This window comes from Limulus polyphemus, unplaced genomic scaffold, assembly GCF_000517525.1.
Source record: "Limulus polyphemus unplaced genomic scaffold, Limulus_polyphemus-2.1.2 Scaffold3378, whole genome shotgun sequence".
Lineage (NCBI taxonomy): Eukaryota > Metazoa > Arthropoda > Merostomata > Xiphosura > Limulidae > Limulus > Limulus polyphemus.
This window is the reverse complement of record NW_013668988.1, coordinates 1-13,296: the sequence shown is the minus strand read 5'-3', so window position 1 is coordinate 13,296 and position 13,296 is coordinate 1. Positions and strand designations below refer to the sequence as shown.

General features: G+C 30.5%; 2 protein-coding genes across 4 annotated transcripts in view; one reads left to right on the top strand and one right to left on the bottom strand.

Moving 5' to 3' along the window:
• The window catches only part of LOC106469255 (nuclear pore complex protein Nup50-like), a 38,630-nt gene extending 34,518 nt beyond the window's left edge, over window positions 1-4,112 (bottom strand). Inside the window, exon 1 of one of the 3 annotated variants that reach the window (XM_013929734.2) lies at window positions 3,740-4,112. The gene's annotated coding sequence lies outside the window, so the exon portion shown is untranslated. Of the gene's footprint in view, window positions 1-3,659; window positions 3,679-3,739 lie in introns of those variants that run through there. The other 2 variants (XM_022397722.1, XM_022397721.1) reach the window with 2 other exon arrangements.
• A 326-nt stretch (window positions 4,113-4,438) lies between these two features.
• Window positions 4,439-9,489, top strand: LOC111088231 (PHD finger protein 21A-like; the record flags this gene model as incomplete). Its single annotated transcript, XM_022397719.1, has 4 exons — window positions 4,439-4,492; window positions 5,012-5,044; window positions 6,737-6,802; window positions 9,292-9,489. Coding segments are annotated over exons 1-4 (351 nt in total), but the record flags the coding sequence as incomplete, so codon positions are not given.
• Between the last annotated feature and the right edge of the window lie 3,807 nt (window positions 9,490-13,296).

Sequence of the window (13,296 nt, the reverse complement as noted above, 5' to 3'; positions counted from 1 at the left end):
ACCTGATAATGACAAAACCTTGTCGAAACATTGTACATTTGCTGTTATGTTAAACTTATATTAAAGTTTTTCTTCATTACCCATTCAAGCCATCTATAAGTATTATTAGTCTCAAAGTGGGTTCCTTGTCATCGAATTTAAACAAGTTCAAAGTTCATAACTAGAAGAGATAATTATTTTCTATAATTCTTTATTTACTGTTCTATGTTTTAAAAGAAATAACAGAAATTTAAGAACTTATTTTAAATAGTTATAATATATATACATATATAATGTATTAAAACTCAAATATCACGGTATTTTACACAATACTAGTTCACTAAAACAGAGCCAAGACAGGTTACTTTGTAAAGGCCAGTTTTATATACTTGAATACAGTAACATGAGTGCATGTGCACTGTGTCATTGCAAATTCTATAATGTTAGCCAGGCATGGCTGAAGAGTAAATATAATAAAAATAATAAGTATATATTAATGTAAAATGTTATGAAATTTAAGCTATTTAGACTAAACATTTGTGTTTTCGTGTTGTAATCATTCTAGAACAAAAAAAGCACAATTTATATTTATTTCTCATTTTTATGGAGGTTATCGAACCAACCCATTTAGAGATAAAGTAATAAAAATAACACATAAAATATACAGTTTGTTTCTAAAAAATTTGATAATTATCTGGAGGTTATAAAGACTTTGCATGTGAAATTTGAAAATGTTCTGATGCATAAAAGTATGTTTAATCTTAAAATCAAAATTACTTTGCATATTTGAACAGTCAACATTCTAAAAGTCAAAATTTTATGAGAAAATCTATTATTAAAATATCTTAATACTCGATTTAAAAACCTGATATTTTGTGTATGAAAGCCTTGTAATGTTTACCAATAACCTGCAAAATTTTGTAAAGATATGCCTACATTATTAAAAATCATAGTATATTTACTCTCATGGATACTTTTGTGGTAATGAGCTGGGTGAATTCAACCAGTCTGTAATGGAAGGGTTAATTAACGTACTTAAAGAAAACTATGAAATGAGAGATGGAAAATTAAAAGAAAATCATGAGGTAACAGACAGGAATTTAAGAGGCATTAGAAGAATTAAGAACAAAATAAATTTAATTGAAAACTAGATCAAAGAAGCTATGTAGAAGAATCAGAACAACAAAACTCAAATAATACACAAATACGACAACAGAGTGTAGAAAGCCTATAATGACAAAATTGAAGAAGTTAAAAAAAATCAACAAAATACAGAAATATTTTAACAGCATAATCAATGAGGTAAAAAAGAACAATGACAGAATAAAACATTTGATTATTTGGATAATAAATTAGTAAATGCAAGGATCACACCAGCTATACCTTTCTCTGCATCCACCCAATAATTACATCCTAAAACACCTTTAAACAGTGGTGAAAGTATGATGGTAAGGTCTGATATGGCATATCATTTTATATTTCAATTTATCGTAATGGATTTTACCGATACTGATGGTTGTTATGCTACACTGTTGTAAAAGAAATTGCTCTTCAGGTTCTACTCCCAGTCAGGTGGGACTCATGCAGGTAATATAGATACTATTTTTGATTCCATTTCAACCTAAATAAAATGTTTTCAAATCAACCTTAAATGAACTAATTTCATTATTTTTTCCCATATTAACTGTATTAGTTGTTAGTATTAAAACGCATGTAGTCAAATATTGTAACATTGTTCTACATAAATTCGCAATGTTGATTTGTATATAATGTGTATAGGTGGGGAAAAGAGCAAAGAATACTACCATACCAATAGGAAATTAGTTACTTAAACCACTGCCTTTTAATATGAAATGGAACTCATTTGGTTTGCAAATGTTAACTACTGCTGTGTCATCTATGATCATAGAGCCTTCCTGGTCTACTCTACCTATATCATTACCTCACCAAGTTACAGAATTTAGCAGGCCAATCCAAATACATTGCCCAATTGAGAAACCAACAGACTATGATGGAAAGTACCACGCAAGGCATGTTAGGATCAGTTTGAAATAACTGCCAAGTGAATGGAAGGAATTGTGAACAAGTTATATATCTTTCTGCACATTTAAGAAGACCAGCCTTAACAATGTTAATCACACTACCAGCTAAGAGCCATAAAAATGATACCTAGATAAACAGAATACTCCATTCATCCAACTAAACATAAGGAATTATTATTTTACGAAACCCCCCCAAGAGTAGAAGGATTATTGATAGGAATCCTTGTAGTATGTTGATTGATACTGGTTCTACAGATAGAATCTAACCTGGAAATGAAAAGTGGGAAATTGTTTCCAGAGATGACAAAAGAAAATAGACTAATGTAAATATCAAGTGGGCAAAGTTCCAGCAAGAGGAAAGATGAAATTCAGTCTCATTCTCACAGTGGGAGTCTACTGTACACAACATAATGTAACAGTAATTCCTACCAAGGCAGAGTGTACAAGATAAATAAAAAAATTGGGAATTTAAAAAGCTGCAAATAGGGATCCTAAAAAAATGTAAGGAAATATGGCTGGAGATACTGTAGACATTATTTACTCAAATTACAAACCCTTAATTTTGTGATGTAAAAAAATTATGCTTATATAGTTGTAGTGCAGTTGCTTATGGTATTTAACATTTTATACTTAGTCTACATTCTTCTGATGAAGCATTAGCATTTTTAGCTTAAAATAGTCACATGCAATGATTTCTGTTTGCACTTTGTATTTGGAAGCCCAAAGCCATATTGCTACTGTCAGGTTAGGTAGGCCAGATTTTTTACAGTAGGTGTCTGTGATTTGTTGTTGATACACTCCAACAATAAACAAATGGCAACACAGTCCAGTTGTTTTAAAATAATATATTAAAACAAGTCAAACATATATACAAATGTTTGTCGACTTTTCACTAGATGTTTGTGGAACTTATGTGAACAGCCATGCAATTGTTTAAGCTAGATTTCATCCAAAATTGCTTCCAGATTTAATCTTATAGCCAATACGTTCTACAATTTTTCTAGAGAGGCATGCCCCCAGATGAACGTAGCATTATCATGCTTTGCATACTGATTGTGCTTTGCACAGTATGTACTGACTTTTGATCTCGCAAATTAGAATCCCACTTTCAAAAATTCTACGTACAAGACTGTATAGTTAAACCAAACATTGAAACTTAGGGAGGTGTCAATATAGAATTCATATATATTTAGTGTTAGTTATATATACAAGTTAAAACTGAAATAAGGCTGTATAGCACTAAAAGTTAAACGTATACATATTTTCACACAGTTTGACCTCACCGTAGTTTCTCTGTATCAATTTTGCTAAGATAATGATCATGTGGTTTAAACAAATTAAAATACAATTTACAGTCATGGTGTTAGAAAAACATGTAGGTTCAAAAAGTCTTGATAGAAATTAATAAAAATCCTATACGTTTAAGTATAACCCGAGCGCTTTCGAAAAGTGGACCTTTCTTCTTCAGGGTCAAACTGGAAATACAATTGACAGCATGGTTTTGGAAGCACGGCATTTACTGATTTAGGGTTAACTAACTCAGTAACTCTAAAGTGTAATGTAAATGCCAACAAGAGCTCTGTGAGTAAAAAGATTTTTTCAAACACTGAGTTCACATTCTAAACAGTTTCAACATACCTTATATATAAAATAATATAGCTAACTTTCAGACAAACTTGTATTACTAATGTAAAGATAACACTCACTCACGTACTTACTTCCAGAGATTAGCAACACGAAATTTGAAGACTAGGTTAATTCTTGTTTCAACCACCTGTACACCTCCGCGGGTAGAGCGTCGTCATGACAGTAGTTCGCACTACTTGCAATGCTGTGTCGCTTTCCTTTAATTCCCCATTTAGGATCGCTTATAGCAACAAGCAGTCAATTTTACTAGAAGTTCAAGAACTGTTATGTTTAACTTTGTAAACGTTTCATTGGCTTTTTAAGGAAAATTTAATAAAACTTAATCCCGTGCTTTATAAATGTTTGGGTTATGGTTATTTATTGTTGAGCTGATAAAAGTTCCCAATGCCGCAATATACAATTATAGGTAGAATGACCTAATCACCAATATTGTAGCAAAAATATAATCCCTCCGCCGATATCTTTCTTAAACCACTGAAAACAAAGAAATTATTGTGTTAAACTCACTCATTTTATTTTTAAAAATTCAAAATTAAGCAGTTGCAATATAATTTTATATTCATTTTTTACATTCTTTCAAATTCAGAAAATCAAAATATTTACAACTTCGTATCGGGCAAGGCACACTACTTCGTACTTGGATAGGACTGCTGTTGCACTTTCTTCCCGAGTTCGATCACAAAGTGAGTTCTCGGGTTGGTTATCGCTGAATGTTTTTCGAGTGTGTCCCAACTGAGCGGTTCGGGTCAGCTCTTTCCATTTTTCAAAACATGGATCTTCAGACACTTCAGAAACACTTAAAATCAGCTATCCAGAATCATCAGGTAGGAGTTTAGAAGTTTGGTCATCTTTCTTTCTCTTTGAAATTTTGCTAAATCTTTCTCTGAGACCGCATTACCAAGCACGCGCGAGCTGAAACTTAAGTTTACGTTTCTGCACACTGAACTTTTGTTTAATACTGTTTCTGAATTAGCTTTATGTTACAATAAAAACGTTTGAAAAATATTTTGATTTATGATATCTTAATAAGGCTAATCTACTTTTGATATATTATATAAACTTTACTTCTTGAGTAGTGTATCTAAACTAAAGTTATGATGCTATAGAAAAACTTCAGTGATGAAGGTACCGGTAGCGAGCTGACGTTAGTTGCCGAGTTGCGTGCGTGATGTACGCACGGATCGCTGAACAGTTGTACTATTGCATTTTTAGTTTTAAATATGAATAACATGGTGATAAGAGCAGTAAGAAAATATGTTGTTTACTTAATGTATTGATTATCGTAAGCTATATTTTACTATCATTTGTTTAAATAATTATGCTTGTTTTTTTTTCCTTTTTAGATCGTTGTGTCTAAAATGAGAAACGACCCCCAGGTGAGTTACTCGCTATGAACTAAGCAGTTTAACTTTGTAAGTTATTGATTTTTCAGTTTCATTGTTGTGAAAGTTATAATGCCGCATCCTGGCATATGCTTTTTTCACTCTCAAATTACTGTGATATTAAAATAATGCGTATTTAAGTACATAGTAAACTTTTTCCACATATACAAATTACAAAGATTTTACTTAAAAATGAAGTAGAAATGAGCTAATAATATTATATCAACTATAGTTTTGTTGAGATAAAAATATTTAATAGTGCTTTAAATAAGTAATGTACTTTAAAATATTTATGTCATATTTCATTTAAGTAACTAATAACTATAAGCATAACCACAATTACATTAAGTAAGTAGTATTAACATGGAAGATGTCCTATGATAGTTTTGTTTCAGAACTGTGTAATGACCTGGAAATGGTGAAAACAAACTGAACTCCTGAGTTAGGCTTGAATCTGGGACTTCCAGCTCGCAAGTGTTTGAGAATGATGCCCAGCCAACTGAGCTATCATTGATATCATGACTTCAAGCCTGAGCTTGACAGTTTTCCCTTTGTATCACTAAACATTATAATTGTTTATTTATAATTAAAATTTTTGTTAAAGCCTTTGTGTTATATTTATTTAATTTTCAAATTAAAGATAAAAAAATTGGTGGTTGGTAATACAAAAAATTAAATTAAATTTTAAGTATTCTTTTATTTTTTTTTAGATTTGTCTACAAAACCCAGTTATTTGATGGATACTTATAGGTATATTTGTAGTTGGGAGTAATTGATGTATGCATATTTGTGTTTAAGAATGGCTCAAAAAACTAATTTTTAATTGATTGCTTGTGAATAAACATTTTGAAAAGGTTATGTAATTTTTGGAAAACTTTTTGCTAGTTTTCTTATGAACATAAGACTTGATTTGTACGTGGATTGAGATGTTTGTTTTTGTTATACAAGATCCATCCCAAGATAATTTTCTTCTTTCATGCTACTGAGTTGGTTCTCATATATATTAAATGTGTGATCTAAATTATAATAACCCAAAAGCATTACCGTGTACTTATTATAAATAAAGGTCATTTATCAAATACTTGTCCAACTTACTAATTGATCTAAGCCATTCTGTAATACCTCAACATCCTCATTGCATCTGAAAGTACCAAAAAGTTTTATATAATTAGCAAACGACTAATTTACTAATTACATCCCTATCAATATTATTAATGTAAATAAAAAAGAGCAAAAGACCAGACACTGATCTTTTGAGTCAATCCACTAGGCAAGGGTCCAGTTTGATTGGACTCCATTAAAAACAACCTATTACTTTCTTCCATCCAACCATCCTACTGTCCAGTTAACTAGTCTTTCTCCAACCCATACTGATGTGATTTTCCTAGCTAATCTTTTGTGTGGCACCTTATCAAAAACTTTCTGAAAAATCTAAGTACACCAGTATATATCCTTTGCATCATTACTATGTTAAAAAAAAGTAATAGATTAGTAGAGACAAGATTTCCCTAAGTAACAAGTATTCTCAAAAGTTGACCCCTCCTAAACTTTGTACTATCATCACAGGAACACTAGCTCCTTTTGCCAAAAGCAAAAATTAACTGATAGTCTATTTTAAAATAAGCAACTAAATTGTGAAGTGTTGTACTTAGTTATTCATAGACATCTTCTCTTAACTTTTTCTAGAATGCAGTACTGCAGAAACATTTGCATGATCTTCAAAGTGAAATTCAAAATCTTAGTGAAAAACAGGTATGTTTACTTCTTTAACTGCAGAAAGATCACATAAATATTAAGAGGTATCAATCAGTTAGCATTTGTTATAATGTTTAAGATTGATATATTTAACTTCCGAGGGTGATTGAGAGATTAAGCCTTTTAAAAACATGTTTTTACCATTATTAATTGATAAATTTTTACGGGGCATGTGAAAAACAACAATATAGCAAATTTTACACTCACCAAAGATTTTCAGGTAAAAATATATATATATATAAAAGAAAAACCTCAGACATTATTTACTTGAAATAACTTATAAGAGGCAATTATGCACATAAAAACAGGAAATTTCATCAAATTGAAACACTACTTAAATACAACTTTCATCTGCTTTGTCTATTTATTACTTACTCCCCTAATGAGGAGGATTCTATCCAGAAATGGTTAACTCAAAATGGGGGGAGGGAGAATAAAACGTTCAGAAAACAAGATAGAATCTATACTTTCAAAGTATTTACTACCAATCTAATAATTTCTGAACTTAGGTTGTCAAAAGGCTGTTTGTCCATTTCCTTAACCAGTGAAACTTTGCAAAAATGAATTTTTTGTAGCTGAATATGTTCAAGCAAATATCTTAAATAGGATAATTAGAAGAAAATGATGTTTAAAGGAGTTTTATACAAAATAAAATGACTGCAAATATATATAATTACTAAAGCAGTTAGGATTTAGTCTCTAATAGTAAGATTCTTCTCCAGTAACCACTTTATTTCTGTTCATAAAATAAGTACCACTTCTAAAGCTACTGACAAGCCAATAAATTGTTAGATCTAAAACTTTATCTCAGAACTATGCTAATTAATGTTGATTGGATTTGGTTTTTCAAGATGTCTCTTACAAAATGATTTCTTGATCCTTGATGATATATTTCAATAACTAGTATGTATTAATAAGTGTACAAAAACTGATGTTTAGTTATCAGGACAAACATGTTTACTAAATCAGCATTATTTCTTTTTGGAAGGAAGTGCTAACTGAACTAACAGTATTTGATCAGTATCTACATTTTTGTAAAATACAAAGGGTAAATACTCCATAATCTCTAAGTGTGTTATTTATGGTACATGCAGGTAAACCTTATGTTCAAGAACATTTGTTCCCTGGTGGGTTTTTTTTGTTCAAATTACAGATATAAAAACCTGATTAATAACATTTTATGATCCATGCTAAATACCTTTTGTTTTTCCCTTTATTATGGACCTTGTGTGTATTTATGAGTTTTTTGTGTCGGTGCACTTCTGGTTTTTTTGTTTTGGATACATCAGAAATTACCAATTGCACATATTGAGAAGTTTAAAAAGATTTAGTACCATTATGGTTGCAGTCATTGTAGCTGGGTTTTAAGCTCTTTCAGTTGAAACCTTCTACTTCTTAGATATATGGATATGAAGGGGGTAAAGTTATTTTTGGTTTTTATTACCATGATTTTTTATCTACAACAGAGTCATGCCACTTACTAGGCAAATAAAAATATATTTTACTCTTCAAATTAAGCTTCTACATTTAAAAGTAAATTACCCATCACTTTGGAACAGAAAAGTTAGTCTTAACTGGAACATTTTTCTTATTCATTAGAATCTTCAACTATTTTCAAAAACTTTCAGTTTTATTTCTAATGATTTAGTATTTTTTCATTTAATTTCTTAATCTTATAATTAAGTATGGTTTTAGAAAAGATACCATCTTTTTAGATAAGGTATATTGTAAGTTCACAGTTAAAAAATTTATATTTTTAAGCCTCATTGACATTTTTGTTTTAATCTAATCAAATAATATTTATGTTAAAAACTTTATCCATTTTTAAACTATTTCTTTTGAAAAATTGGTAATCTTGCAGTTATTAGCTATATTTTTCAAAATATGAAGGGTGATCTGACCATTACTGTTTCTCATTGTACTATAATCAATTTTCCCCTGTTTGTGAACTTAAAAATCCATATGACAGAAAATTGTTGAGACCACTAGACAACCTTTTGCATTTAGTTCTGTCATAAAAATTCATATGCAACTTTGTGCAAATGTCTAACATGAATGTAAAATAAGTGAGTAAATGTTACTTCATGTTTATGTTTTGGTATTCAGACATGATTTGTCTCCAGAAATCTCCTCTGTCTTGATTTACCTAATATGAAGTGTCAAATCAATATATGTTTGTCTTACTTGTATTTCATTCCTATACTATAAAGTTTTTATGTCAAGCTAAAAGTAGTTATGCAAGTTTACTTAATTTTGAGGTACCATAAAAAGTACCTTCAAAAAGTTAATGTAATTAAGAAAATTAAAAAATCATTTAAATCATTAAAAAATCAATGTATGAATATCCATAATTTGAAATATTTTGAAAAAAAAAGTAATATAACTAAAAATTTCCAAATATAAAATCATGTAAAGAAAAGGTTAATGCAACTCAACATGTTTGTAGCTAGATTGTTTTGCATACTTGCATTTTGTTAAATTTTTAGAAATTGGTGGTGGAACAGTTGAGAAAAGAAGTGGAAAAGAAGAAACAAAGCCAGAATCAGATTTTGAATCCAAATCAACTTAATGATGTGGTGTGTCAACAAAATACTCCAATTCACACTTCTAGTCAACCTCAAGTGCAAGTACGTTTGGTTCCATCTACAACTCCATCTCAATTCATGCAGAAGGTCACGTTACCTGTAAGATATATATTTATATACATAAATTACTATTTCTTTCTGTATGAATATTTTCATTTTGATTGACAAGAAAAAGAAAAATTCTTTTCAATGACGAGAAATTAAATATGAAACATTTGTCTCTTTTTTTTTTACCATGTTTTGAGTCCATTTGCCAATAAAACATTATTTATAGTTTGTGCATTTGTTGTGAGCTTTATTATATACAGATTATTTGTTGATAATGTAAAATTTCTCATTTTTCTCTGGAAACCATTATTATTATTGATTACATTATAGTCTATGGGATAAGTTTTAGGAGCATATACTTTGCATCATAGGAAGGTATTATCTGTAACATGCAATTAAGAGAAGAATGTTGCTATACCTTAGATTACAAAGTTTTTAAGTTTTAGAACATTTCAAATTATTGTATGAAACTTATCAGAAGTCCTGGTATTACTCATTTATATAAAAACATGTTTATTTACATATCAGAATAACTGTAACTCTAGAATTAAATATTATTACATATACTCCTGAACATCACCATGATTTCACTTGTTCATTCTTGTTCACAGTATCTTATCCTGAAGGAGACCACTTCTCCATCCATTAGGTTTTTTTAACATGTAATTGCACATGCTGATAATGAGATTAGCCCACACATCTTCCTATAACATTGTCATTGATAGTTTGTGCTTTTGATTTTGTGGTCTTGTGGTATTCATTTTGAATTTATTTGTTATTTTTGTTTAACACATTTCTGCAGTCCGTGTTTCTGAATAAATATTTATTTTTTATCAGTTTGTATCTGTGTTGCTGATAATGCCTTTTCTGCTACTACTCCTTTTTTCAGTTTGTCCTAATGAAGTAAGGTTTACCTTTTGAAAGTGCTCAAGTTATTGGGTTTCTTATTTTTGGCAATAAAGAGAGCTATGGTTAAAATCATTATAAAGTTATTGAGACATAGTGTCATACCTATTACCAAATAACTAGGATATTGTAGGATGCTCATTATTTTTAGAGACTGAAAGCTTATAATGCTAAAAATTGGATTTAGATACCATGGTGGACAAACAAACAAATTATATGATGTATCATTTTTATTATACATTAGTTGTATATGCATTTATGTTTTGTTTTTTCTGAATACCAGGCTAGTTGGAAGTGGATAATTAAAAAAAAAAGTATCAACTTGCTCAGAAAAGTTAAATATTATTCCATATTGTTAGCAATATATAAATGCTTGGATATAAATCCTAAAGTTACAAAAATGATTCCAAGCAAAGAATTTTATATAGTATAAACATTTTGAAATCCTAACACAAGTTATTTTTCATTTTACTAAGCTTGTTATTTCAGAACTCATAATTGCAAAACTAAAAGGGATAATCAGGAACTTTGAAATTTTCTTGTAACCTTCTCCTGATCTGTACTTCTCTACCACTTTATACCTGACTATGGACAGCTCCTTGGTTTTCATGATTGGTTTGTCATATCTCTTTGTGGGTTTTGGTTTGAAAAGATGCATTTATTCTGAAGTCAAGTTAAACCACTTTAACTACACACAGACAGAGACCATTACACTCATTTTGTGACCTTTCAAACCTGAACTGATTTAGGGTTGCTATAACAAAGGGGTTGAGAATATTCTAATTTTCTTTGAAAATCTAACTTACTTACAATAATATCAGTGTTTTTTAAGTTTTCTCAGTTTGGAGTAGATTGTGTAGATTCTAAATATAAAGTTCCATTTGAAAGTTTCATGATTGTAAGCTCAGATGGCAACAAAATATGGAAACTTTGCAGAGAGGTGAATACTTTTGCAAGGCACTGTAAATACAGTACACACAGTGTGCATGATGAGAGAAGGATACTGGCACAGTGGTGTTAATGTATGAATAGAAATGATGTTTTAACAAGTGTATTAAAAGGCCAGGTGGTTAGGGAACTCGACTCGCAAGCTACAGGTCGTGGGTTGAATCCTCGTCCCGCCAAATATGCTTGCCCTTTCAGCCGTGGGGGCATTATAAGGTGATGGTCAATCCCACTATTCATTGGTAAAAGAGTAGCCGAAGAGTTGGCAGTGATAAATAGCTGCCTTCCCTCTAGTCTTACACTGCTAAATTAGGGATGGCTAGCACAGATAGCTTTCATGTAGCTTTGTGCAAAATTCAAACAAACAACTGTATTATTCTGTGTTGTGTTGATGTTTTTTTGGTTTGTGGAAATATTACAATTAGTATTTTTTGAAGGGTGGATGAGGAGGTCCAAAGATATTCATGGTTAGGGCCCTCAGTGTGTTGGTACTCCTTCTGATCCTGATTCTTGTAGTTGTTAGGCTGCTACTTATACAAAGTCATTACTATGTATGTCTCTAAGGATTATGGCAGTAATAAAGTTGGTACATCAATAAAAACGTGACAATCTTATATATTATATCTATACCTTTAAGTGCATATGAAGTTGAATTGAACAACCAAGCCAGAGTAACTTGTTAAAATACATTTATTTGAAAAGAAAATGTACTCTAGGTTCCTAAATGGCTAAATCATTTGAAAGATGTAAAAGTACTTTGTAAGTAAAATATCAGAGTTCAACACTAATATTTGACATTGCATTAATGAATGATAAACCTAAAATAAGGTAACTGACATAGTAATTTGGTGTAATATCCCTGTCTTACATCTTTCAGTCTTTTAAAAAGTTTTTAAATAAAAATATTTGAATGACTGAAATAGGTATTTGGTTTAACTTTTGACTACATGTAATCAAGCAAGACTTTTTATAATTGTGAGGGAGGAGTGGCTTTATTTGGTTGTTTTTATTTTGGCTTATTCATAACAAAACCTTGCTTAATATCATTTGAGGACAACAAGAGGCCTTTTGGTCCATCGAGTCTATCCCATACATTTAAAAAAACACCTCAAAACCAGCTCTGATCATTTACCTGCTTATCAAGCCATCCTTTAAACTTCCTTATCTTTACTGCATCCACCACATCTGAAAGCAACACATTCCAAAGGCTAACTACTGTTAGAAAAGTAAACCATAAGCTGAAGATGACTCCTACCCTGCCACAATTATATTTGTCACCTTGTCCTAATACTCTGTTGAATATGAAAAATGATGATGCATCAATAATACAAGTTCCCTTAATAATCATGAACATCGGAATCAGAGCCACTGCAACTACTATTTCAATATAAAACAATTTCAAAGATCTTGACTTGTCATCATATGAAAATATTTTCATTTCAAGTATCATCCTAGTAGCTCTCCTTTGAATCCTTTCTAACAATTCAATGTCCTTCTTAATGTAAGAAGTCCAACATGAAATGAGGCCTAACTGATGACCTATACAATGAAATGATAACCTCTTTAGATTTGTATTCAATATTTCTGTAAATACAACTCAAAATTCTATTTGTACTTTTACTAGTGTTACGTCTCCGTTCGTTAGTTAATTTTCCGTAAATTCATTCCAACGAAACTTTACAATACACTTAATTTCAACAGTCGCTCTATAACAAACGCTCACATCTCACATGGCCAACAATATTTTATCCGCATACATTCAATTACTCATTGCACTGTTGTTCCGTCACGTTGTGAACATCTTATATATACAAGACTAACAGATATCTAGTAAATGCTAGGGCATTCTTGAAGGAACAGGATATTTCTAGAAAGAGGTGGTGTGATACTAGTCACATGACCTCGCTGACGCAACACTGCCCCTCCTTAGTATTGTTCATCCCGAACAATAGCCACTTACAATAAACCAATAACAATTAACAATAACTTAATTAAATAGTACAGAAT